This window comes from Corticium candelabrum, chromosome 17 (assembly GCF_963422355.1).
Source record: "Corticium candelabrum chromosome 17, ooCorCand1.1, whole genome shotgun sequence".
Classification (NCBI taxonomy): Eukaryota; Metazoa; Porifera; class Homoscleromorpha; order Homosclerophorida; family Plakinidae; genus Corticium; species Corticium candelabrum.
In genome coordinates, this window is record NC_085101.1 from 1058226 (window position 1) to 1084572 (window position 26347).

The 26347-nt window shown below is 40.3% G+C and overlaps 5 protein-coding genes across 6 annotated transcripts; 2 read left to right on the plus strand and 3 right to left on the minus strand.

Moving 5' to 3' along the window:
• Positions 1–15: 15 nt before the first annotated feature.
• On the minus strand, positions 16–2004 carry LOC134193500 (uncharacterized). Its single transcript, XM_062662326.1, has one exon. The coding sequence runs from the start codon at positions 2002–2004 to the stop codon at positions 328–330; it is 1677 nt and encodes a 558-aa protein (XP_062518310.1). The 3' UTR covers positions 16–327.
• Positions 2005–2457: 453 nt separating this feature from the next.
• Positions 2458–4438, plus strand: LOC134193273 (TNF receptor-associated factor 6-like). The gene is made up of 4 exons (XM_062662095.1): positions 2458–2623; positions 2699–2750; positions 2817–2921; positions 3615–4438. The coding sequence occupies exons 1-4, from the start codon at positions 2478–2480 to the stop codon at positions 3771–3773; spliced, it is 462 nt and encodes a 153-aa protein (XP_062518079.1). The 5' UTR covers positions 2458–2477; the 3' UTR covers positions 3774–4438.
• Positions 4439–6913: 2475 nt separating this feature from the next.
• LOC134192963 (ribose-phosphate pyrophosphokinase 1-like) lies at positions 6914–11149 on the minus strand. Its single transcript, XM_062661723.1, has 7 exons — positions 10994–11149; positions 10752–10935; positions 9704–9927; positions 9594–9648; positions 9408–9526; positions 7308–7467; positions 6914–7227 (listed from the first exon to the last, which is right to left on the minus strand). The coding sequence occupies exons 1-7, from the start codon at positions 11113–11115 to the stop codon at positions 7135–7137; spliced, it is 957 nt and encodes a 318-aa protein (XP_062517707.1). The 5' UTR covers positions 11116–11149; the 3' UTR covers positions 6914–7134.
• A 177-nt stretch (positions 11150–11326) lies between these two features.
• On the plus strand, positions 11327–19322 carry LOC134192944 (SAP domain-containing ribonucleoprotein-like). 2 transcript variants are annotated; one of them, XM_062661701.1, is made up of 10 exons: positions 11327–11401; positions 11576–11675; positions 12948–13078; positions 13138–13200; positions 17801–17874; positions 17968–17998; positions 18055–18129; positions 18798–18884; positions 18944–19021; positions 19093–19322. In XM_062661701.1, exons 1-10 carry the CDS (start codon positions 11357–11359, stop codon positions 19132–19134), a joined length of 726 nt encoding a protein of 241 aa, XP_062517685.1. In that variant the 5' UTR covers positions 11327–11356; the 3' UTR covers positions 19135–19322. The 2 variants fall into 2 exon arrangements, with proteins under 2 accessions (XP_062517685.1, XP_062517686.1); XM_062661702.1 differs by having other exon boundaries at positions 13141–13200.
• A 615-nt stretch (positions 19323–19937) lies between these two features.
• Positions 19938–22797, minus strand: LOC134193050 (glycine receptor subunit alpha-2-like). The gene is made up of 7 exons (XM_062661833.1): positions 22663–22797; positions 22428–22573; positions 22305–22363; positions 21998–22224; positions 21832–21914; positions 21197–21765; positions 19938–20522 (listed from the first exon to the last, which is right to left on the minus strand). The coding sequence occupies exons 1-7, from the start codon at positions 22782–22784 to the stop codon at positions 20082–20084; spliced, it is 1647 nt and encodes a 548-aa protein (XP_062517817.1). The 5' UTR covers positions 22785–22797; the 3' UTR covers positions 19938–20081.
• Between the last annotated feature and the right edge of the window lie 3550 nt (positions 22798–26347).

Sequence of the window (26347 nt, forward strand, 5' to 3'; positions counted from 1 at the left end):
CTCTTAGCAGCCTTCATGCAAGACTTTTCTGCGTTGTTTATTTGTCACAAATAAATGTACGGCAATCCTTAAATTTTTACTCTTAATTAATTAAACTGAAAGCCTACTGTTTACATAAAAATAACACCCACTCACACACCTGCCTTCCCCCTACCCCCCACACACGTACTGTTTTTTAGTATGTGTGATAGAAATGATAATGTCTACAAAGGTATATGGCAATTCACATTCCTGTACAGAGGCTAACTAACATCTAAAACTTGATTCATTAACTTGTAGCAGCTGCTCCATCATTTTTAGTCTGCTTGCAGTTAATCTCAAATACAGTTACTTTTCTTTCAATAAGTGTTCTATCTCTTTTAATAAGTTGGCATGTCCCTCAGTGAGAAATCTATCTCTAATTTCTTCTGAGAGTTGCACATTTTCCCTCAACTCATCTACAGAAGGTAAATACAGTTGTGGATCTCGCTGTGCCATTTCACTTGTCAATGTGGAAAGAAGCTCGCGGTTCTCTTGTGACTGCTCGTCTGGAGTTCTGTCCTGCTCTCCTTCCAAAAGTTCTATTAATGCCTTTGAAAGAGCCACACGCTCTGTCCTCATTACTTTCACTGCAAATGTATACCTTGTAACTGCAACATGTATATTGGGAGGACGAGCAGAATGAGGTATCATTCCATTAAAAATAGCAACACGCCCAAAACGTGGCCTAACTGCAGCTATTATCTCATACATTTCATTACCACGATGATAGTGTTCTCCATCACTTGAAGAAATTTCTTCAAAGAAGACAGTTTCCCCATGTGAATCTGGAGTATCAAATTCAGGGTTGAGATAAACAAGCAAAGTGTACTCTTCCTCCCAATCTTCACAGTCAGCATGTATTCGAGTGTGTTCAGCAGAACGAATGACATTCATTGACACATCATAAGGGTACCAGTCAGTAATGCCTGTTGTGTCTTGTGTTACATATTGAAAGATCTTCCACAGTGGAGTTTTCACAAAAGCAGCAACACTCACTGGTACTATCCATTGCACATTATCACTATCCTGAATAACTCCCTCATCATATGGCTGATATAGAAATGTATTATATGGCTTTACAAGATCAGATTGTAGCCTTTGAATCTCTTCATTACTAAATAGATCATCATACACTGCAACTGGTCTATTCTTGCTGTCATGATATAGCCTTGTCATATGTGAGCGAACACCACCAGCACCATTGGTCATGTGTAAACCATGTTGAATAGTCTGAGAAAAATCAACTCTCCTGTTGTGTTTGTGTTCTCTTCTTAGATTTTGATAGAAACTCTTTGCCATTTCAAATGATTTCACAGATTGTGAAGCACGTAGAACGAGACCATACTGACCCTGTTTGTAAGCCACAGATGGTGGCTTGTAAACATATGGGATATCACAGTTCCACATAATCAATCGACCATACTTTGGCACTACAGATGCTACAATGTCTTTGGTAGTTTTATTAAACAAAATCAGCTCTCCATAATCATTCTTCAACCATATTTTATTCAAGTACAACGTCATAAGTATGTCCAAATGACCAACATCCCGAGAAGAAGAACCATCATCACACTCTTGAATCATCTCAATTGAATCTAATCTACGAATGTGGATTGAATTGATTCTTACTGGATAGTAGTCTGCATCACCATGGAACTGTTGCAATAATCTGACAAGGACAGCCCATAACTGAGTGTTCCGTAAATGAGCGGGGTCAAGATATGACACCCAACGTAGTGTATTACTTGACTTCACAATGTATGACTGACTTCTTTCTGTGCTATTGTCGTTATACACCCAAAAGCCATAATGACTGGAAAGGTCATGCAGCTTTTCCAGCACAGCAGCTGGCAAGAGTTCGTCAACTATAACAACTTCGTTTCCTTGCAAGACAGACGAAACTTGACTAAAAGAAACACCTCCAAACGTCACCCGTAAAATAGAAACCAAGAGCCAAGCTATTGGTGATGCTAAGCTATGCATTACTGCGTCCCGTATGTAGTCACATGTGTAACACGATGCCTAGCTGAGTTCTTCTACTATTCATTTGACAGCGAAAATTCCATCGCACGAAACGTTTTGGTGTGTGTCCAACCAAATGGACAGGACCTGACTGCAGTCGTGGACACAAATTAATTAAAACCTAGCTACGCCCTTGGTTTTGTCTGTAGCGACTCTGTAACGACAAATTCGATTTGCTACAGGCACGAATACATAATTTATCTTCACTATTTTAAAAAAGTCAGAGAGCTCAAACTCTACTAGAGCGCGCCACAGGAATTTGCCGGACACGCGAGCAAAGGCGTATCTACTCCAAAAGTACCCGGACTGTATTTAATTACTACGTGTAAGACCACGTGATGCATTAGTTTGCCCTCTTCGCGCGCTTTCTGGTTTGGAAGTTCGAGGCTACGCGGACTGTGATGCACTAAAATTTACTTCTCTTTCTGTTCAACATGACTGCTGCAACTGGTGGGAATAGCTATGGTGGTTACGATGCGGCGTTTGTACAGCCACTGGATAAAGAGCTCGAGTGTCCTATCTGCCTTTATAGCTACAGACTCCTTGCGGTCATTTCATGCTGCGTGGACGAAATCACAGAGTAAGACTTTATAATAGTTGGGATCAAGGTCCTAGAGTAATATGTTGTATTAATTAATTAAACTATTTGCTGAAGAGGGGGAATGCCTAGCTGTCCGCTGGATAACAAGGTGGAAAGGAGAAGAGAGGTGGGTGTGATACAAAATGCATAGGTTATATTTATAGTGTTTATGTGTACGTAAATAATTACTCAGGTCTTTTTGGATAAAATTCACGAGCGTAAGGTTCTTGATCTAGACGTGAAATGCAATAATCATAGTGAAGGATGTACATGGATTGGAGAGCTGCGTAATTTGAAGGTTAGTCAATTAAATAATATTATAAATTTGAAAGTTGGTAATTAACCCAAAAAATTTTAATCGGAAACATGCAGATGTATGTGATTTTTTTCAAGTTTATTGTGACTTTCAATCTGTCGGATGTTCTCACAAGGTATGTTTAGAGATTACGAACTGACAGATTGATATGCAGACAACAAGCAATCATGCAGGTTGATGCATGTGTCAACAGGCAAAAATGAAAATGACGGAATATCACACAATTGTCATGAGTATTACCAGGAGTCTGTACCAAGAACGATATCTAGATGACAATACTGAGATGTTTGAGACTAACCTAGGCTGGTGTTGACTGTTGGTTGAACTGACATAGGACTTTAGAGAAAGAAGAACGCTGAGACAACTGCACGTTGTAAATGATAATGTCATTAGTAGTAGTTTAATGTTAGGGTCATGTGAGGCCTAGGCTCTAGATAGTCTCATGTGGCCAGACATTTGGTGTACGTGGGGAGGTCTGACTACATGAGACTGGGCTTTATATGGTAGATGTGCACCTGAACGTGACATTTGTAGAAGTGGTGATTTGACAGTTATATGTATATTGAATTTGCTTACAGTACAGCATGCTACCAGTGTGCAGATAGAAGCTTGGCTACTGTGCTCTTGATATTGTGCATGCGTTTATTTGAGACAACTGAATACCGTTACTTTCAGATGAAGAAGAAAGATGTCAGTGATCATGAAGACAAGTGCAGCAAAGAGCATATGCGTTTGCTCTTAAAGAATGTTGAGGATCTGAAAGCTCAGTTTCGATGTCGACCTTCCAAATCCTGCAAATTCATGTGGAGTAGAAAACTGGAGCGAAGCCGTTGAAAAATGCTAAAATGGAAAAATTAATACATATGAATAGCAGTGCGTTCTACACAGGCTATCCAGGATACCAATTATGCATGAGAGTTGTTCCGAATCATTATGAAACAGGTAGAGGCAATCGTGTGGGTGTGAGTCTAGTGATCATAAAAGGTGACTTTGATCATCAATTGCACTGGCCATTTTCGTATTCTTACAGACTGACGGTTATTGACCAGCAGCCTAATGGCAAAAATATGACCAAGTTGATTGATCCAACAAAGGAGCCACCAGATTCAAAGAGACACTCTGAGAGGAAAACTAAATCTTTAGTGTCATGGGGTTTTCTGACTGTAATAGTCATTTGGATTTGACAAAACAAGCATACATCAGAGACGACTCTCTTTTCGTAAGGGCTGCAATTCTGATCTGAAAATGAAAAATCACTAGTTCAATTGTTGGTATTTAACAGCAGGTCATTTTGAATACATGTGAGTTCATATACCACAAACTTGATTCAGAACAGTAGTTTTCATGGATATGTCATAGTTGTTAGATGTTGTGTGCAATTGTTTTGTATTTATGTATCAGTTGCTGCTGAGGTAGTATACTACCCACCTGCTGACTTGCAATGATTAGAAATGGCAGTTCCTGTTCAATGCTACCTACACATTAGACAGTGTAAATATACATATAAGCCATATGGGTTGGCATTAACCGGAAGGTCAGCCCATTGTGTAATTATATAAATCATGTAAATATGCAGCCATTCCTTAATTGAACTACTTACCTAGTATTACAAGTGTGAAGTGTTTCACTCAAAAGGCCCTGCCAACCATGGTTTACAAACAATGGGTCCAGCTTTCAGTTTGCTTGGCCATTTGTGATTTATGTGATGTTTTTCCAAACAACATAATAACAGATTTGACATCATACCTGGTTGCTCCAGTGACTACATCCCGATCCAGATAAAGTTGTTACAGCAATGTCTTTCATTGTCTCCAACAGTGCGAGAAAGCTAAATAACATAGTTAGTATTGTTTGCCAATTGTATGATGTGTCTAGTCTACACTTCAGTGTCAATGTAACATATCATATGGAGTCATAGCAGCCTGTCTTGTATTCATTGATTAAGCTTATTGGTCAAGCACAATGACCCTTACATGCTCCTGATACAGACAAATAAGAAGCAGTAAACAAATGTTTCAAAATTCTCGCTCATTAAATAATGGGGCGTCATGGCACCTACTACTTAGTAAGGGACGTTTTTATAGACGGGAATTCCCCAAGACATGGTCGAAATTTGATAGCGTGTGTTTCCAGGAGGAATGCGGCGATCCAGAGAGCAAAGGAAAAGGCCACTAAGTACTGAACTATTCTTTTTATGTCATTAGTTACAATAGACTTAAACCTACTTTATAAAGGCCACAACTAATCTCAGAGAAAGCAAAGCCTGTAGTTAGGTGCCAATTGCAAGCGACCCATTCTCACCCTTACGCCTATGAAAAGTTCAGGAAAAGCATAAATTTAACGCTAAACCGACCGTAGAAATGTGTTGCTATTACTCTATCTGCAGCTAGGAGTCAAATGCAACAAGATTAGTGAAGCAAAACTTTCATAAAACTTTTAAAAAATTCAATTTACTGTTGTGATCACGTGCGCTAGATTTATTTAGGTGGATCTATAATTATGCCGGTCACTGTAGTACAGTATCACCATGCATTTTATTTCGCTTCCTATACATGCACACACAAAATTAACTGCATGAAAAGTACTTGAACAACAGTGAGAGTGCTGACTTGTGGCGACGAGAGTGAAAGGATGCGATCAAGAGAGCAACAACCGACAGTCATGTAAAACTTCTGGTTAGAAGACAGCATATCACTATAACTGTAGAGCAGTTGCAGGTCATTGAATAGCTAGAACCAGCTGTATTACACATACATCTCAATTCTAATTCTCCTGCTGATTTCAAAACAGAGAGGTATATCTCTTCTGTTGTTGGTTCAGTCAATTAGCAAGCACTCAGAAGGACGTGGATTTTGGAATATTAATTACCAGTCCAGAAGATATGGTGCAACTGCAATAGTTATTAATAGATTATCAAAAGTCGTGAAGCACTTGCACCAATGCAATGATCATTACTTGCAGATGGGAGAGCTGAGTATTTCACATAAACCACTGTTTAGACAGCTAAAACGAAGGTGAGCAAAGGGATTTCAACTTGATGATGAAGTAAGAAGAGCAGCTGTTGTAATTAAATGTAGTCTGGAGCACAAGAACATATTCCTTGCTCTCTGTCATCACACATCCCACCATTTATTAATGAAACAAGAAGATTTCATTTTAAGCAATTAGAACCAAATGTTCCCTCTGGACGCTTTCAAACAAAATTTTAATGTGATCAATGTGACAAAGAAACTTTTTATGTGTATAATCACAGAGTGCCAGTCCATCCAAGTTCACAGTTGCAACTCCCATCATTTGCAAATCATTTTAAAATCTTGCAATAAACGCAAGACTAAAAATGTCAACTATTAACTTACTATTATTGCATGATTTGCCAGAGTAGCATGAGGGACAACATTGCAATCAAACTATTGCGAGTAAATCACTCACAAATACCACCATTTTGACGTTGGCATTCCATACTCCAAAATGATCATAATCAGGAACTGCAAGCAAATGAGACATCAAACTTCATCAAATTTGAGATGATGAGCAAAGCTTACCATCATTGCAATCATTTCCTGTCCATCCAGCTGTACAGCTGTAGTCTCCAGTGATGCGATAACAAGTGGCTCTGACAAGTACACTGCTGACTGCATGAATCACCAGACAAATTTTGAGAGCAAACTGTTTCATAATATATATATATATATATATATATATATATATATATATATATATATATAGAAAATCTAAGTCCGCATATTGCATAGTCTCTTCAACTGCAAACAACAGGCAGCAAAAAGTTACAGTTTCTTGGATCAAGTAGCATTCTGGGCACCATACATCTGATTTTACACTGTTGCTCTCACATGGTATAAAGTAGTATATACAATGGGTTCTACAACTCCTGAATTAAACTAAATGGTGTTCTTGCCCACTGCTGAATGATAAATAACAATTTCCACCTGTTGTACAATGATATTCATCTGTGCGCCACATGTTCAAGAATATGGATAATGATTGTACTTTTCACAGCTACTACAATACCTTGTCTGATCAAACACTCTGCGCTATCTGTAATTTCTTAGTGTCAATACAATAATATACAGTACATGCAGTACAAGTATTGCATTCCTATCTTCAGCTATCTGTACTTATCTTTAAGTTTTAAAATGTCTTCTGGCCACCCAGTTCGGTTGAACAACCCTGAAAGCTACAAAGGAACATTCGAAAATAGATATGAAACAGATTCTCCGTTGTGGGTCCTCCTGATGGCCTCAGCTAGAATCATTGATATGTCAATAATCTAAATGCAAACATCGATAACTATAATCACAAATTCATCCAAACACAAGACAAGCTAGTTACTATATTTGAAATAGAAACCTCAAGCTTATCACAGAGCTTCAATTTTTCATCTTGAGGAATTGTGTTTGTAACTACAACCTGTTCCAAAGGAGATGACTTAATTCGTTCCAAAGCAGGACCAGAAAGAATTCCATGAGTCATTATAGCATACACTTTGTCAGCACCAGCTTCCTTTAACCTACAAAGAAAGAACAATAGAAGATTTGTACCTGCACCAATAATCTATAATATAAAGGAGAGCTGTCTGTCTGTCTGTCTATCTGTCTAACAACTAATAATCTAATTTGCCCGGGCCAGTGAGCTAGTTATCAATAAATCAGACCAACCCAACAAAACAGCCAGCACAATGATCGTGCAACTCACATGGCAAGTAAGTAATTGTCGGTACTAAATCTAAAGTGACAGACCAGGGTTATAAATTCTAGACCATTCTTGAGTTTGCATATTGCAAGTTATTCACCATTCCCTAACTTACAGTGTTTCTTGTTAACCTGAGCAACTTGGGTTACAGTAATAGGTCTTGCCCTTCGACAACTAAACAGATGTGGGTTGTAAGTATCCAGTGTATAGGCGTAGTAGGTCCACTGTTACCGAATGGTTGTATGTGCTAAATTGCTATGAAATCGGATGCTGCCAATTATACTAGTAATTCAGTTGTCTCTAAACAAACACAGACGCTTCATTGTTTCCTAGACTCAACCCAAAGTTATAAGACAAAGTAGTTGCATCGATAGGTCAAATTGTGTTGTGCATGTCATAGTTAATAAACAAATACAGCCAAAACGTGCTTGAATGGCATCGGACCAGCGTGAAACTTAGCAAAAGTATATTCAGGTACATTTAGACACGTTCAAAGTTTCAAATATTTTGTAATCGTAGTTTAGTATGCATCCGTTCATTGTCAAACCGGCATAGACGGTTGCCGATCGTTTAGGAAACATTCATACTGCTGCTAAATGCTACAAATGTAAACTTCTCCAAAAACACAAGAAGGGTGCCACGTCAAAACAATTGCACTGTAACCGGTTAATTAATTTTTTTAGTAAAGTGCCAATAATTGTCCAACAGCTGCATATTTTGTAACCGAAAGCTAGCAGCCAAAGGATTAGCACTTTAGTGCTTCCTCATTATGCTCTGTACCATGTCTTCTTGTGTAGCAACTACTATAACATTTTCACATTCCATTAATGCTATTGTAATAATGTTAGCAGTTTGTGCTTGTCTAACTCCAGCAGATCAACCCACACTAACTCCAGCAGATCACCACACATGCAAAAATGTAAACGTTCTACTTGTGTAAGTGTTACTGTATTTCCTCTATTCTTAACAAGGTTACGGAACTGCAGCTTTTAAACGAGGGCAGCTTGTATTTGAGGGCCGCTTCTACTTTTATGTCTCTACTTCACACCGTTGACATAATTGGACACTTTTGAAAATGCTAACGTCACATTTCTTTCTGTTGACATGATGGAGACTTTGAAGGTGCTAACCACAGCAGATTTAGCTGTAAATACCATGACTATATGTTATCTACATTCTAGACATATATGTGCTGAGAACAACTAGTATCTCGACGACAGCAGTATGCCTCTGTGGAAATGTGATATGAGTGTGGCAAGTAACTTTACAGACTACTAGCAGTGCGGTCTCAATTCGAGAGCAGCCTCTATTTTCAACAAGTCTCTTCAGCTGTGGCTTCTAAACAAGGGAGGGGAGGCCACTATTAGAAGAAAAACACTATGTCAAGTCGACTATAAGAATCACTGTCTCTAAGGAGTGCATCTAGAAGTAACAACAAAAATAATATTTTGCAACATTTGTTCAAAGAAATAAAGTATTCTATGGCTACACATGGGTAAAAGAATCTCAATTAACCAAACACCTGATTGACTGTCTCCTATAAAGATGCTTTGTTTACTAAGATACAGCACATCTTTTCAGTGTGGCGTACTGACAGAAGACAAAGAACAACATGAAACTACAGGTGTTACACCCATATAATAACAAGAAGCATCCCAGAAATAAAGTATAACCAGATCTAGAGCAACAATGGCAACTACAAATCACCAACCTACGACAAGTGACTTGAAATGTGATCTACTCAGTATATACACATACTTTTCAGCGGCTAAGCAAACAGTGCCACAAGTGTCTGCCATGTCGTCAACAAGGATTGCAGTTTTCCCTTTCACATCTCCAACTAGCACCATGCTAGCAACTTCATTTGCCTTTTTCCGCTAAGAACATTTAAATAATCACTTCATTACCAAGATTAACGATGTATTTATTTCATCACCAACCAACCTCTTTGTGAATCAAAGCAAAATCAGCATTTAATTGGTCTGCAATAGACGTCACCCTAAGTAGAAAGCATAAATAAGTCATCTACTGCATGTGCACTACATCTTCAGAACCTCTTAGCACCGCCAGCATCCGGTGATACTATAATTGACTCTTTCCAATCAATAATGTTTCCTCTGATCCACTTCAACACTGCAGGCTCAGCATACAAGTTGTCAACTGGAATATCAAAGAATCCCTGTATTTGAGATGCATGAAGATCCATTGTGATGATGTGATCTGCACCCGCCACAGATAGCATATTTGCAACAAGCTTAGCAGAAATAGGTGCACGACTCTAAAACATATTAAAAACAACAGCATTGCTAGTTGTCAAACTTAGAAGAAGATTTGATGACTTTGTAAGTAATGATAATGTAATGTGACTTGAAACCCAAGTCAGTGGACACTCTTGGTCTCCACTACTAAATGTGTTACAAGGCTCAATCAACACCAGACATTGTGGCCATCTTTTGATATCAGTCTAAACCTGTCAGACAAATTGGCCAACTACAAACAAACAACCCAAATCGTGCCTTCTCAGTTCTGCATGCAGGTTATATGTCTTACTTGATTAAAGACAAACTTCAATGGGCACCATGACCACAGCAACAACAATACGGCAAAAAGTATCAAAAACTAGATAAGAAGCTTTGGAGATCAAGGCAGACCCTTTAGTTTCAAACTTATTAGCTGTGTTAGATAGATTTGGCGATTCTGTAATTCTGGACTCCAGTTTAGGAACTATAGTACTCGGTTCCAAGTTAGGTAAATCAAACAGCTACATATGCCAACTCAAAGTATATACTTTTCAGGTTTATGTCTTGGCTGTTGTGATACATGAAGTTGTTCCAGCGTTACTCCGCAGATATTAGGAATGAGCACTTGGAGTTAATTCACCTTCTGCATAGCAGAACGAACAGTTCCCATGCAAGTTTCAGTTCCAGCAATTCCAGCTCTGACCTGGAACTGCATGGTAGAATGCATTTCTCCAGTCTCCAGTTCTAGAACCCCAGCCCAAACTGGGTCAACCCTCTGCTGTCCAGCTGATTCCATTATTCCAAAACCACAAAATCACCACATCGAACGCAGCTAGTAATTCATGTACATACGCGTAACAACCTTGTCTTTCTTATCTTGTCTTGCATACGGAAAACAAGGTATGACAGCGGTCACTCTGTTGGAAGACGCAATTTTGCACGCATTGATCATGATCAGCAACTCCATCAGATGATCATTCACTTCACTAGCACCCGTTTGTACAATATAGACGTCTTCACCACGCACGGACTCTCCAATCTCGACACTACAGTACAAGCATCTCCATGTCTACGAACTAAGATGTGAGAAAACCGCGGGCAAACCATGTTTCTTGATTGGAAAATTTCTTCAGAGTTGCCTTGCTCAGTTCAAATCCTAGTCGATCTGCTATGCGTTCCGACAGCTCCGGGTGAGACGATCCTGCAAATATTTTGATGTTGGGCATTTTGTCTGAGTGTTACTCCTGGTTGATATCCTACCTAAGCTGATTGATATTATGACGTCATTCATATGGACTTTCATCTTACACGCTTAGTGACTCGGTAAACAATGTTTTGATAAACTTGCAGCATGCAGCTTGTAATTTGTATGTCTACAATCATGCAGCTTCAACATCTTGCGCTTGCGCACTACAGCACGATGTGGCAAGTAACTACATCCGGGGAGTCGGTAAAGCTTCTTCAAAGATGGCGGATACTCTGGCAAATCTGGAGAATTTGAAGAAGATGAAGGTATTGTGAACTATGAATACGTTGAGAAAATACAAAGAGCTATTCAAAGTTTAGGCTACTGGTCATCTTTCTGTTTGAGATGGCTAGAGGGATTGCTCAGCGCCTTGCATTGCCGATATCGATGAGACATCGATTGTGGCAAATTAACGTTTGGATGTATTTCTTATTCTGTAGGTTGCTGATTTGAAGAAGGAACTAGCAAAACTTGGTTTGTCTACGAAAGGTTTGAAGCCAGAGTTGCTTCAGCGTCTTGAACAACACATGCATGAGCAAGGTGATAGTTACATCGTTATGTTTAGTCTCTAGTTTAGTATTTCAGTTTGTATGGTTTAGTGCTGAATGTTTATCGTAGGAAAATCTTATTTACACAGTTACTATTAGGAACTCCAAAGACTAGCTAGCTGATGCTAAGGTAGTAATCGTTTGATCTAGAAGCTCTAAAGAAAGAACTAGAATGAAGGGTAGTGTAGGACTGTTCTTTAATATATACTTGCAGACATATAGATCAGAGTTCTCGCCAGAGCCAACAATGTGGGCAGTTTGCTGTGTGGGAGGATTCATTGCCTGTTGAGGGAAAAATTTGTTGGCACGAAGAAAGCTGGTAGCATGTACTTGAGTGAGAAATCAAAGTTGTGTACAGTACTTATCAAAGCAACTAAAGTTCATGCAATAATTATTGACACTCTCCTTGTCTTGCCAAAAACTGCATAAATTAGAATATAGCAACAAACTAATGAACTAAATAGTGAGAAACACATGCCATACATACGAAAGCATCTGTCCTTGAGTCAGTATACAGCTAAGTTAGATCATCGTTATCAGTTAGATGTCTAAGATTGGAATGGTGTCTGCGTCACTGTCATGACAGCTGGCAGAACACAATCTTCAGCGACAAGTGCACCTTCCAATTGTATCGTAACTCTCTTTGTATTTGGGCTCCTGTAGACAGTAACCCAACATCTGTTGCTACAAATAGCGAAACAAAACTAAATGTGTGGGGTGGTGTTAGCACCAGAGATGTAATGGTACTGAAGATATTTGGATGCCTTGACTAACCCTAAGATGAACTACTGTATTAAAGTCTTACTGTTTGCTTAAGTATTATTATCAAATGGGTAAAGGCTTGAGTTGTGATATGTCACATAATTTTGTATACCAGAAGTTGTGTTTGAGTATATTTAGTCACAATTCCCAGTGTACAGTAGTTACGTTTTAGGACAGCATAATTTTTGGAAGGTACTCTGCAGTCCATTTTATGAATGTGAATGTCTATCAATGAATATTGTTTACGCAAACGTTGAGCATACGTAATAGTGTGCCCTGGATGCTTGTACACAAGTTTATCCAAAGTTGGGGGTGTGCTCATTCTCAGTAGATACTGTTCAGTTTGGATAGTTTACATTTTATACCGGTTTGAAGAAGGGGAACGGGTAATGGTCTGGTGGCAAAATGGCCTGCTTGTTTCATGGTAAATGTATTAATACATTTAGGGATGGTTCCTTACAACTCTAGTTTTTCTAGTTTATTTAAATAGATTTATGTATAGCTGAAGAAGATGCATTGATTGGAAATGGCGCAAACGATGAATTGAATGGAGAGGCCGGAGGAGATGATGCAGGTGATGATAATGAAGAAACTGGTGTATTACAAGACAAGGACAGTGGAGATCATTCTCTGGTTAGTTATAGGGTTTTGTTAGTTGTATAATTGAGTAACACTAGGAATATCTGATTCAGCAGGGTAGCAAATCAGTAACGCATGTGTCGACAGAAACTGCAGGTGTAGTGACAGCTGAAGAGGTAAGCTGGTGTATTGACGTGTTGTTAATATACATTGATTCACATATCTACGATACACAAGTGCATGCATGCACACCATACCACCATACCACTATACCATAACCAGCCCATCTCGAAACATGATGGCATGAACAGCGGAAAAACCAAATCTCTACTCAGTTCATCTACCAGTTTGTAAATAGATAATTTAATGTACAGCGTCCTGAATCTTTCAATTCTCCATACAGCAAGAGATGTCAAACTGCTAGTTCTTGCTAACCGGGCAGTAGATAGTGCTCACACGCACCATAGACTGTCGTTCTACTTATTTCTACACTGGAGACCAACTTCTTCATCTGTGCCGTGCTGCCATTTTCACTGTTGGACTCTGTGCACATGGTCTCCATCTCTATTGCCGATAGCCAGAAGTAAATATAAGGTCATGGAAATTACATTAGCCATGTCCTCAGACTCGCGTGATCTTGGCAGTGTCCATTTCCTGTTTGACACTTTCAACCTCTATATATACAGACTCGTGCTAAATCATTAATCCACCCTGCTCATGTGATGGGCAAAATGTGTGAATGGTGTAAAATGATACCAGAAGTTCCTTCCATGATTACTTTGAACTACCAACATATAGCAATACTTGTGTTCTTAGAGTTAGAGCTACAGCTAAATAATTTTGTTTGTCTTTTTCACTAAAGAAATCAAAGTGCGTTTGTCCGTCAGTAAACCACAAATGTCCAATCTAAACAGTTTCCTTGATATGCTTTCTACTTCAGAGAGAAGTTAACATTAAATTCATCGTCATGTTGCTAGAAATTGCTGTTTTGTCTTTGTTTGGCAGCAAATGAGCAAATTGTGTATGATGTAACAAACTCGTTCTTATGATCTGTAATTGTTCAGAATACCAAACAAAAGCTCTAAATCATTGCGCTAATGTTTACAAGATGCAAAACTGTTGGCTTCAATGCTATTTCTTCCTGCATAACGTAGAAATTCTCAAATTCGTTACTTCCAGTTATATTCTGTGATGGTTCAGAATGTTGCAAGTTGAGACAATGGCGCCAAATTGTCCTGTTTCTTATACGCTGTTTGAGCTTACAGAGCGGCAAATGTCGGCAAACCTACAGTTCAGTCATCCTTTTGTTCCAGTTTTCGTCCTTGAATTGATTCTTGCATTGTTCATATGTAACCATGCCTCGAGGAAAGAAGTGCAGCCCCAAGACTCTACAAAAAATCAAAGTTCATCTTGAGAACGGGTTGTCAGAACATGAAGTGGCAGGAGCTGTAGGAGTCTCTCTTGGAGTGATTCAGAATGTCATCAGACGGCTTTAAGATGGCAGCAGCGACTACGAAAGAAGACCAGGATGAAGCAGAAAAACAACAACTTGAACTGACCGACATATCGAATTTGCTGTTCTTCGAGATCGCCAAGTCACTCTGCAAGAGCTTCAAGCAGACTTGACTGTCGTGACTGGCCAGCGTGTGTCACATTCCCTCATTAGTAGACGCCTGTCAGAGAAAGGTCTCAATGCTTGACGGTCTCATAAAAATCCACACTGCGTTTTTGATGAGAGAGTGGCTTTGTGCTAATGACGTCACTGTACTTGAGTGGCCTTCTCGCTCTCCAGATGAAAATTCAATACATCTGTGTCACTGGCTGAAAGTGAGGGTAAATCGTCTGCACCCTCACCTATCTCTGGGTGGCAGTGCAGACAGCGTGGACGTCACTTCCTGTTGATCTTGTACCGAATTTAGTTGACAGTCTTCCGAGTCGCGTAGAAGCGATACACAGAGCTAATGGTAGTTGGACGAAATACTAGATGGTAGTGTGTAAATAGTAACGAGTTCTTGCTTATAAACCAATTACACTAAATGCCACAAATTTGTTTACTATGATAAAATATTCACGTTACAGCACATGCGCAGACAAGACTTAGGAAGATAATGGTGTTTTTTCCCAACTTGGCAACTTTACATTCTCTAGTCAAGGTGTAAATCTAGTCAAGGTGTAAAAACAGCAAATAGTTTTTAATGAAAATATAACTTAGAGGCTTCTCTATGAATGACTAGGCTGTCAAAACATGATGAAATGTGCAACAGGTAGTTTGTGTGTGTGTGTGTGTGTGTGTGTGTGTGTGTGTGTGTGTGTGTGTGTGTGTGTGTGTGTGTATGTGTGTGTGTGTGTGTGTGTGTGTGTGTGTGTGTGTGTGTGTGTGTGTGTGTGTGTGTGTGTGTGTGTGTGTGTGTGTGCGTGCGTGTATGCGTGCGTGCATGCGTGCGTGCGTGCGTGTGTGTGTGTGTGTGTGTGTGTGTGTGTGTGTACAGTACCGGTCAAAAAGGATTACTCAAATCAACATTTTACACATGTAGCATATAAAAGTACAATTATCCTAACAAAATTAGTGTTATCTTGATTCAGTATTTTGTGTAACCTCCTGTAGTGTCTATGACATTGTTTACTCTTGTAATCATGCTATCAACAAGGGTTTGTGTTCTTTCTTGTTGCACATTATTTCACGCTGTCTTCAAGCATTGCCACATCTCTGACGTGTTGCGTGGCAACTACTGCTGGACAACACACGCAAAATAATTCCATATGTGCTCAATTGGATTAAGATCCGGTGATTGAGGTGGCCAGGGACTAAGAGGGCTGTAGCCATTGTGCTGGAGCCATTTTTGAACACACTTTGTCTGGTGAGTGGGAGCATTGTCATGCATAAGTGTGACGTCACCATGACCTCAAACTCGTAGATTGTTGGAACTAGCGCATTTTCGAGAATGCATATGTACTTTTCAGTGTTTAGCCGCCTGCTCGTTGACCAACGCAATGTGACCAATGTGATTTCTTATCATGCAGCCCCACACTATGATACTACCTCCACCTTGCGCTACTGTCTGCACTACACAATCATCTTGCAGCTGCTCTCCTGCTCTTTTTCTTACTCATACGCGACCGCTAGTACAGAACAACTCAAATTTGCTTTCATCACTTCAGATTATGCGTGACCAATCATCAGTTGTCCAGTTTCTGTAGTTCTGTGCAAATGCGAGGCGGCAAACGTGATGCTCAGCTGTGAAGTGTGGCTTCCATCTAGCAATGCGGCCAAACAATCCAACCTCTTGGAGACGCCTTTCAACTGTGGAGATGGAAATGTTTGCTCCATTGACATGCAAATATTCAGACCTAACCAAGGGTGCAGTTAATGGTCGGTTAGAAAGCGATATTCGGATCAGTTGCATGGTGATCGTCTCTCATGGAAGTCATGCGATGTTTTCTGGTAATTCTCTTTGTTTTCGTATTTCCAGCTTCCCCGTTACCTTCTCGTTATGTTGAAAACTGTTGTCTGGCTACAACCAACACTTTCAGCTATTTGCCTTTGACTTTAACCTTCTTCCCACAGCGTGACGATTTTACTGCGATTCTCTGGTGACATTCTAGTTTTCCTGACCGTTCCTCTCTGAGATAGTTCTTAGGCAATTTGAAATGCAGCAGCACAAAATTTGCTCAAATTAGTGAAAGAATTTTTTAGCTGAATGCTAGGTAGTCTAGTGGACAAAGTGTAGCAGTGGGGCAAGAAAACGCTATGTCTGCCAAATGAAAAATAGCTACTCTAATATCTAAAATTGTATTGCTGAGATAGCATTGCTAATGGTAACATACAAATTCTGCAGTTTTCTCTGCAAACAAAATACGAAAGTACAGCATACATGTAATTGATTAGTTTCAATACCACAAACATGACCTGTGGGAATAGTGATGACAAATTATTGCATTCGGTCTAAATCAGCATTTACTACGAGTGAGTAATCTTTTTTGACCGGTATTGTATATGTTACCTGTAACCGGCATACAGAAATTTTCTCGAGTCATTGTGCGCCCCTCCCATTTCTCCAAATATGGTAATTATTAATAACTCAAACTACATTGCTTGATGACGTGACAGAATAGATAAGCTCTTATGGGCCCTTGCTTGATCTTAGCTCAGAAGCAATAATACAAAATGAATAGCATTGCTGAATTCTCTTGCCTGTTTTATGTGTGGAAAGTTTGAACCTCTAAAAGCGTTTTGTTTATAAATAATTATTTGTACTAAACTGCATTTTTGTCTCACTAACTAACTTTCTTCAGATGGGTTTTCTTATTCTACTTCATTTCTTTGTGAATACCTATTTTTTTAGTCATCCAATGTGTCATTTACGGATGTTGCGACAAGGCAACAAAGCAAATGCGACTTCTTTCTAGCTTTGATACCGCATCTAATAAAATGCGCTGCAATTTGTGCAGAGCACTGTACTTCAAATTGAATGCATCTGACAAAAGCACACTTCATAAGTTGGGCTTTCTAAATTAGAATGTTCCAACCATGGGTATAGCTTTTGAAAGCAATGAATAGATTGTAATTTCTGGTTTTTGACACTCTGGCAGATTCAGGTTTCTTAATTAGTTAACGCCGGTTCACAATAGGACATTCAACATGAGCGTTGTGTAAGGAATTACATCTGTTCTTAACGCATGGAGTCATTCTTTTCAAAGTTTATATGAGCATACGTCATATGTGGCAATGATAGTAAAAATGGCAAAGAATTTACTAATGTGATATGATGAATTTAGAGGCGTTTGGCAAGAGCCAAAAGGTTTGGAGGAGATATAAGTACAAAAGATAAGAAAGTTGCCAGAGCAATCAGGTCAGTGCATCATAAGTGTAATTACTGTTTTTTTGCACATTTTCAGTGTCAAGGTTAGTTGCAGTAATTGTTTCTATCTCTTGTCATGGCTAGGTTTGGAATTAGCCAAGCTGCTGGTGGTAATGTGAGTTGAAGTAGTCATCTATAGTGTACTTTTGGTAAAGTTTAATGTCATTGCAGACATTGTTACCAGACAAAATGAAGCAGAGAGCAGAAAGGTTTGGTACTGAAAACAAGAGCTCTAGTGTAGCACAGGTCAGTGTAGAATGTGTACTTATTTTGTGTCTGAAGTTTGGGTTGATAAACTGTCAGAACTTTGTCTTTTTCCTCTGACATGGTTGCCAATTTTAGGGGCCGTCCGTAATTATTGAATGAATTTTAAATCAGAGCAATATTCAAAATTTGTGGGTGAGTCAACAGGCTGTTCGAATTAGAAATCATTTGAACATTACGTGTGCGCAGATTTGACATGTTAGTAAGGTAATGAAAAAGCAGCTTGCTCTTTTTGGTGTACGGAAGAGGAAGAGCACACCTTTCTTCCAATGCAGTAGGAAGGCTAGAGACGACGGGATAGCTAAGAGTGTTGGAGTCCAGTAAAATGTACAATTTCAGCAAGAAGCTGGAATAGGACTGGTTATTTCTGACAATGTGATGAACCAGAACCAAAACAGTCATGCGAACATGTTGATGGCTCTAGTTTGATTAAATTGTTTCTAGTAGTAGAGTACGTGCTGTGACTTTGTTAGTAGCTGTATTTAGAATGGAGAAATTGTTTGACAACTATGGACAGCTGTTCTATTATGTAGAGGGTGGGTGGGTAAGGAGAAATTGTAATGTTGTTCAGATTTAAAATCATTTGATAATTACGGACGGTCCCTTATCAATTTTTTTGTTTGTTATTGATATTGTTGCTTGTTTTGTAGTCTAATGTAGACGAGCGAATTAAGAAGCGTCAAGAGCGATTTGGAATTGTTGTTAGTTCTGTAAAATCCTCAGCATCAAAATACAAAGTTAGAAAATACTTCGACTTTGGAAACATGATATGGCTACATTGTTTCTACTTTTGCAGATTGACAACAGCAACAAGTTGAAGCGTCGGCTAGAAAAGTTTGGTTCTGTTGGTAGTGTAGGGAGTCCTGAGCTAGAGGTACTTACAATTTTGCATACATGTGATAGGCTGTGTTCTACATAACCAACTAATGCCTTGGATGTTTGTAGGCAAAGAAAAAGAAACGAGCTGAAAGGTTTGGGAATTTGTAGGTTATCAGATGAACTGATGTATCTAGTACAGTAGTAGTTACATGTAACCTTTTACTGCTGCTGCACAGTAGTTACTAGTACCACAAGCATAAACTACTCTACTAGCAGTTAAATCATGTGATGGTATGATATTTGCTTTGCGTAATGCTACTTTAGGTGATGTCTTTTCATCACACATGTTTCATTTTTGAGGTGCAAGCTGCCTACTGTGATTGAGTATCAGTTGGCGCATTGTTTTAAACTGACTTGTGTGAAAACATGTGCACAGATGGGTTATTGACACAACATGTACCACGCACGCGCATATGTGTGCACGCATGCACCTACCTACCTACCTACACACACCACACACACACACACACACACACACACACACACACACACACACACACACACACACGCACACAACACACACGTTGTAGGGTGTCATAGGTTCACGAAACATTCATGTTTCTGGTGTCTAAGTTAATTGCAGTAAATTTGATATCAGCCGTTGATTGTTGTTGACATTCTACTTTATTCTCAATTATTGTTTATCTTGTGCCTACTAATTTGTATCAGTCATTGCTAGATTTGTCAGGAATAGCTGCATTTTGTAGTTTTCTCTGTTGGAGAACAATTTGTAGCAAGTTTAGTTTTAGATGACATGCTTTAGATAACACAGGTGGAAAATTGTTTGAACTTTCTTATCAGACAGTGTGGTAGCACTCTCCATGTAGGGATGCATGATGTAGGAGATGAACACGAATGAAATAAATACATACCCATCATTTTAAAATGTTTTATACTTGTTTATGCTGAAGTGCAAAAGGTTTTTTTGCAAGGATTTTAATATCGTGTCAGTGTGGTTGAACAGCAAGTTGTGTGACTGTAGTTGGTCAATTGCTAATGTTCATTTAAATGACAGCATTCTTATGGAAATCAGTTCTCTTTGAAGAAGAATTTTCTCAAGTCTTCTCATCGCCAATTTTTTCATGTAGGACAGCATTGTACCTGTTTAGGAAAGCTGACCAGTATATAATGTTGAAGATCAAGAAAAGAGAGGGCAGAACACATCTTGACACGAAATCGATCTTCTTAGTCATTGTTGTGTCAACATGTGCTTTTGCTGAGGTCGAAATCTTAGGCCTGGCTCCTGTGGTTGAGGTTCTTGAACTATACTCTGTATCTCTTGTATCTTTTGCATCCTCAGTAGTTTCTGGTGGTTGGTTAAGTTCTTCACTAGCAGAAAGGAGGCTAACTGATAGATTGTGGTCATTACTGAAATCTTCCATGTCAATAGCTGTGTGTTCTGTGGTGCTAAACACTCTTCTCTCCCAAATTGGTTTGTTTCGCTTTCTTTGGCTTGTTTTCCCAGACGTGTTGTAGTTTGATTGAGAAGAATCAGTCTAAATTTAACATAACATTTGATAACCGTATGACACTTGTTTAGTATTAAACAACGTTTAATTTGGTTTGATCTATGCAGGTCAAACATTGTAAGACCTTGTTGTAGATCGGTTTTAATGGGCAAACAACTTTGAAAACAAAGCATGTACATGTGCATTGTTATTGATCCACTTATAGCAACTTGCAAACAACTCTTGCTTACTCAGGTACAGAGACAAGCATACGTACTTGTCTTCGTAATTTGTGCTAATTGATATTAAATATTGTTTGCAATTGTGAAGTTTTTTCGGTTATACTTATCAATAATAACTGACTTTTAGATACAGTACTTTGTAATAAATGTATGATAGTACAAGAGAGGAATGGTGGCTGGTCTATCTTGTGGTGAAGGAACTGTCAGATCAGGTCACAAGTACTCATTACTTAATTATAAAGATCAAAGGCGTTTTTGTAGACGACTCACAACATGGCATAAAATTGCATTTTGCCTTTCTAACCGTGCGGCTCGACAATGATTGTATCTATATATACCTAGAGAAATATTGTATTTATATACTTTTAGAAATATTGTATCTCTATACTTAGGGAATTGTACTTGCATGCAGGTGACTTTGTTTTCAGCTTTGTTGCTTGTGCTTATTAATTATTAAGTTTTACATCTAAATAGGCTTACCTCTTTGGCTTGATTTTCTCTTTGCTTGCTTCTATGTCGATTGCCAAGGAACTGGACAACTCCATACTCCACTAAACTGAAGAAGACGAAAAGGAAACAGGCAAACCTATAAATGTCTGTCCCTGTGATTGAACCCAAGTTTTGGGTTCGTCCGGAAGAGAAACTAAGAGCGGAGAGTGCGAGCACAAGAGACACACCAAGACCGAATCTTGAGTCGCGGTTGACGTAGAATCCAAGCCAAGATATGATCACAATCAGGCACGCAGGAAGGTGAGATTGGATAATAATTGGTTCTGCATTGCGTACAAACGGGAACTTGATTTCCAAAATGGAAGTACTGTCAATCAGACAGTCATCAACAACTTTAGATGGCTCAGACGACGACGACGACGACGATGATGACATGTTGCAATAATTGTAATAGTAGTTGTATTTGCGGGAAGACGGTGTGAACACTATACGTTTTTCTAAAAGTTTGAATCTTGTGGGATAGGAGCAGAGAGGAGAGAACACCAGAGGTCGGACTGTGTTGGGTAATTTGTACTGAACCTCGAACTTGCGATAACCGACTGAGAAATAGAAAACGCAATTGTAAAGCAAGAACAAATAGCAAACGCCAGAAGAAAAGTACGTACATTGCTCGAATACTATCTGACATGTTTGGTTGTCGAACGGATAATGTGACAAATCGAGTCGACACCAACAGGTCGTCTCAATTCTTGAAACGGTCGAAAAGGGGAAGCAATGAAGAACACGTTAATTAATTAACAGTCAATCAAATCCAGTGGCAACTAGGTTAACCTTATTGTGTAAATCACTGTTCCATTCTGTTGGAGTGTAAGAACGCTGTTTGTACCCGGAGCCGTGTGAACTCTCGTATTCTTTCCATTGCTGACGATTGTGAGGGGCAACCAAAACTTGTTTATGAGTTCACCGTGGATAACAAGATAAGATAGGGATTCTGGTATTAGATTTTGTAGTCTTGGGTCTATCCAACTTTGAGAAAGCATCATATCAACTGTAAAATCCTACTTAGATAGAAACATTAATTAATTGATATTGAAGATGACGGAACTTTTGATTTCTTTGATAGTATTAGGGTGATTACCATGGCTTCTGTGATGTCTCCAACATAGAGAACTGTTGCCCAGATGCTGACGTTAGTACCTTGGGAAATAGAAAATGAGATGAATGACTTAATAATTAACCGCGGCGTAATGGTCACGTATACCGGTCTTTCTTGTGCTCCCCAGCGTCGCACCAGCGTTGTGAGGAAGCACTTCCTTGTTGTACTGCGACGAGTTGGAGAGGAAAGAATCTAATTCTGACATGACATCGTGATAGGTTCGGGTAGACTCTAATTTGATATCCAGTGGGCTATAGAGCACAGATTGAGACATCCATGCAGTATTAGAGACGAGACACACTTCTCACAGAATGTACGTATCTACTGACTAGAAGCCAACCTGCTGTGTGAACGAATAACTGAATCCAAGTTTGTCACTCCGTACTTTGAATATGTAGCTGATGCGATGGCTAGAATGCCTAGAGTAACGAAGAGAATGTACAGATGACGAGACGAGGTCATGGTTTGTGGATCATCTCCGTTTTGAGAGCGGTGGTGGTGGATCAATATAAAAGTGATCTGCAAGCTATCTTTGCGAGATATATAGATTGCTTCAGAGTGAATTTAACGGAGGAAAGGGAAGCGCTCTTTCGACGTCAGTTGCAGCAACTATACTCGTAATGTAATAAAATATTTAGTCCGAGCCAATGAAGAGCGTACGCGTGGGAAGGGGGCTGGGACCCATTGACTGGCACGTGAGATTGTCGGCATTTGATAGATATTCGATGCTGATGCTTCTTGAAAGCATGCAAAGGCATCATCTCATCGACTGGCACGCTAATTAATGGCCGTCCGTCCATGCACTGTAACCCTCCTCGCTGAGTCACGTTAATCATCCTAGCATGCACTTTACAGTGTCACTGTGATTTACATTTAAACAGAACAGACGTCTTCTCTTGAAATTACGCAGTGGTGAAACTGCAACGACTCGATCGGTTGGGAGAACTCGCGTAGATGGCATACAGTGGCATAGTTAGGGGCCTCGTAGGGGCACGTGCCGTCCAGAAATCTAGGAAAGCTGAAGCCTACTACATGTAGTAGGATGCAGTCCGATGCATGTGTAGTTGCATGCATGAGCGTTCATTATGTAACAAATATTGCAACTGCTGGTGCATGGAAGTGAAGGGTCTTTTTAGCTAACCAGGGACGGATTATGCTGCAAATTTTATTCACCATGCATATGACGGCGTACTTCGCTAGCTATAGTTGTGCCCCCAGTCTTCAGAGCCTGGCTCACTGCTGGCATACATCCCGTAGGTGGGTTGCCGAAAGCCCTGGGTACACAAGCACCAAGGTTTACAAGTTTTTGTATTGTATACCTCACCTACAAGTGTCGTACGTAACACAGTCGATGAGACAGTTTTCTCAGATCATGCAGGCATTCCTTGAAGCTCGAGAAGACTACGTCTAGCCGCTATGTCACGGCGAAGGAAACTCACCACTGAAGAGCGATCAGAGATTGTCGGCATGGTGAAGGCATGGATGACAATGTGACATTGTCAGCTGTAGCCAGCGTCCACTGTCAACAGTGGCAAATTAAACAGTTATGAAGCAACTAGATCGATGCCATCGTGGCCAACAAGGCTAGGACCGGAAGATCTCGGAAAGCAACGCCTGCATGCTGCACCTGCATGCAAAGATCGTCGGGGAAGCAGGAGATCTTCTTGCAAGGTCGTCGATCTCTCAGAAATGGTCGAAATACATCTAGCCATAGAACAACTGTAAGAAGACTAAAGGAACTGAGCTATAAAGGACGAGCAGCTCGAAAGAAATCATTCATTAGCAGCACCAACAAAGGTCTTACGAGTACAGTACGTGGGCCTACGACCACAATGGCATGACCGTGGAGGACTATCAGTATGGGGAAATATATAGCCTTCACCAACGAAAGCAAGTCTTTGAAGACTAGGCTGATGGCCGAGTTTATGTATGGAGGCTACTGAAGAGTGGTTGTCCTTGTGCGCACGGTCGGAACTGTCCAACAGAGCACGTCATGATTTGGGGAGCGATCTCAACGTAACGGTGTTGGGCCTCTTGTTTTCATTGAAGGTGCAAAGATACATCAGTACTTAGAACACGAGAGGCTAATGGAAAGCCAACACTTCTGCATGTCCGATAACTTAATATTAACGCAGTCGCCCACCGTGCAAAAAGAGTTACCAAATGGAAAGAGGATCATGGAGTGCTGTCAATAGCTTGGCCAGCTCAGAGACCTTATCTCAATTCGATAGAAACCATTGTGCAGAGAAAGTTCGCAACAGAACTGCAGGTGAGGTCCATCCAACAAGGATCGAAGCATTAATTAAGTTAGTGCAATCACGTTCGAGTGGCAAAAACTACCAGTGGAACTAATTCAAAAATTAGAATAGCATCCATATAGAGCAGAATTCATGCTGCTGTAATGTGTAGTGAGGCGGGTAACGGAGGATCGTATAGAACGAACCAAAGACACTTTATTACTGCAGGTGCTTCGTCAGATACACTATAGATACCGGAAGCACGTGATCATATATCTAGGAATAGCTACACTCTACAGTACGTCCCTCACTAGGTGCACATGTCCTCATGTCACAAACAACGCAAAAGGAAACAAGAAACGCACATTCAAAACAAAACTTGAAATTAAGCGATGTAGTTAGCAAACCAGCGAGCAGGAACAGCCGCAGTAGTACAAGCAGGTGAAGCAGAAACAGGCTCCACAGATGGACGAAGAGTAACATCAGGCGAAATCACAGACGCGGTGTCACTGCGAGGGATAGGTGGAGCCGGCTCATCTGACGTGGGTGCAAAAGGGACGGATATACGGTTGAAGTCGTTGCACATGAGCGGCAGCAACATCACCAGTCTCCAGATCAGAAATTTTGTACAATACGTCCGACAACTTGCGAAGGACAAGGTACGGTCCCTTGAAGTGCAGCGAGAGTTTATATGAAAGACCCGGTCGTCGAGCAGGGTAGTGAAGAAGAGCGAGACTGCCATCGTCGAAGTTGATGGGACGGTGAGAATCGTCATACTGACGTTTGCGAACAGCATCAGATCGATCTTGACCGAGACGAGCTGCGGTGTACGCGTTCTTGATATGCTGTGTCAGTCCAATTAATTAACCCATACTCACGAGTATCGACCTGAAGGTCTTGAAGCGTGTCGGATGAAAGATCTGTAGGGAGCTGAGGATCGCGACCGTGGAGGAGGTAGAAGGGGGTGTTTCCGATGGCGTCAACGAAACTGTTGCGGTACGCGAACACAAGCGATTGTAAATATTGATCCCAATCATGCTGATGGTCATTGACATAGGCAGTCAACGCAGCGGCAAGGTAGCAGTTCATATGTTCCACTTGACCGTTTGTTTGGGTGTGGTAAGCACTGGTAAAAAGCTTAGTAACCCCAAGGCGAGTTGCTCCCCATCGTTGAAACAATCTAAACGTGAATTGAGAACCACGATCAGAATCAACTAAGACGGGCAGCCGTGCATGACGGAGGATGATGGAATTGACAAAGCATCAGCAACAGTAGATGCGGTTATATCTGGGACAGCAGCAAGCTCAGTCCAACGAGAAAAACCTTCAACCATGACAACAACGTAATGGTTTCCTTGAGTGGTGCGTGGAAGTGGACCAAATGTCAATTCCGACAGCCTCGAAAGGACGAGAAGGACTGGAGAGTTGTAGATGACCACAGTGACGAGGTCGAGGAGGCTTACGTGACTGGCAAGGAAAACACGAGCGAACGAATGCCTTAATGTCTTGATTCACACCTTTCCAGTGGAACTGTGAACGAATACGATGATGGGTTTTCTTGTATCCAAGATAACCGGCAGTCGGAAGATCGTGCAAAGTTTTCATAGCTAGCAGACTGGTAGTCGCATAGGTATCCGTGACAGCGACGTCTGTTGACAGCAGCAGTATGCGTAAGTAGACCGGTGTCATAGGGAATTTGACATCCCCTGTTTGTTTCATACCCCCCCCCCCCCGAGCCGTATTCACTAGGGAATTTGGTATCCCCGAGCCATATTCTCTGAGGGTCTG

Coding starts and splice junctions, on each gene's coding strand:
- LOC134193500 (XM_062662326.1), bottom strand. CDS start 2,004: ATGCATAGCTTAGCATCACCAATAGCTTGGCTCTTGGTTTCTATTTTA.
- LOC134193273 (XM_062662095.1), top strand. CDS start 2,478: ATGACTGCTGCAACTGGTGGGAATAGCTATGGTGGTTACGATGCGGCG. Junction 2,624..2,698: donor TGCGTGGACGAAATCACAGA/GTAAGACTTTAT, acceptor TATTTGCTGAAG/AGGGGGAATGCCTAGCTGTC. Junction 2,922..3,614: donor GAGAGCTGCGTAATTTGAAG/GTTAGTCAATTA, acceptor CGTTACTTTCAG/ATGAAGAAGAAAGATGTCAG.
- LOC134192963 (XM_062661723.1), bottom strand. CDS start 11,115: ATGCCCAACATCAAAATATTTGCAGGATCGTCTCACCCGGAGCTGTCG. Junction 9,928..10,751: donor GACAAGATAAGAAAGACAAG/GTTGTTACGCGT, acceptor AATATGTTTTAG/AGTCGTGCACCTATTTCTGC. Junction 7,468..9,407: donor GTTTGCTTAGCCGCTGAAAA/GTATGTGTATAT, acceptor CTTTCTTTGTAG/GTTAAAGGAAGCTGGTGCTG.
- LOC134192944 (XM_062661701.1), top strand. CDS start 11,357: ATGGCGGATACTCTGGCAAATCTGGAGAATTTGAAGAAGATGAAG. Junction 13,201..17,800: donor GTGTAGTGACAGCTGAAGAG/GTAAGCTGGTGT, acceptor TGATGAATTTAG/AGGCGTTTGGCAAGAGCCAA. Junction 18,885..18,943: donor CCTCAGCATCAAAATACAAA/GTTAGAAAATAC, acceptor CTACTTTTGCAG/ATTGACAACAGCAACAAGTT.
- LOC134193050 (XM_062661833.1), bottom strand. CDS start 22,784: ATGACCTCGTCTCGTCATCTGTACATTCTCTTCGTTACTCTAGGCATT. Junction 22,574..22,662: donor GTTATTCGTTCACACAGCAG/GTTGGCTTCTAG, acceptor TGTGCTCTATAG/CCCACTGGATATCAAATTAG. Junction 20,523..21,196: donor GAGAAAATCAAGCCAAAGAG/GTAAGCCTATTT, acceptor TGTTAAATTTAG/ACTGATTCTTCTCAATCAAA.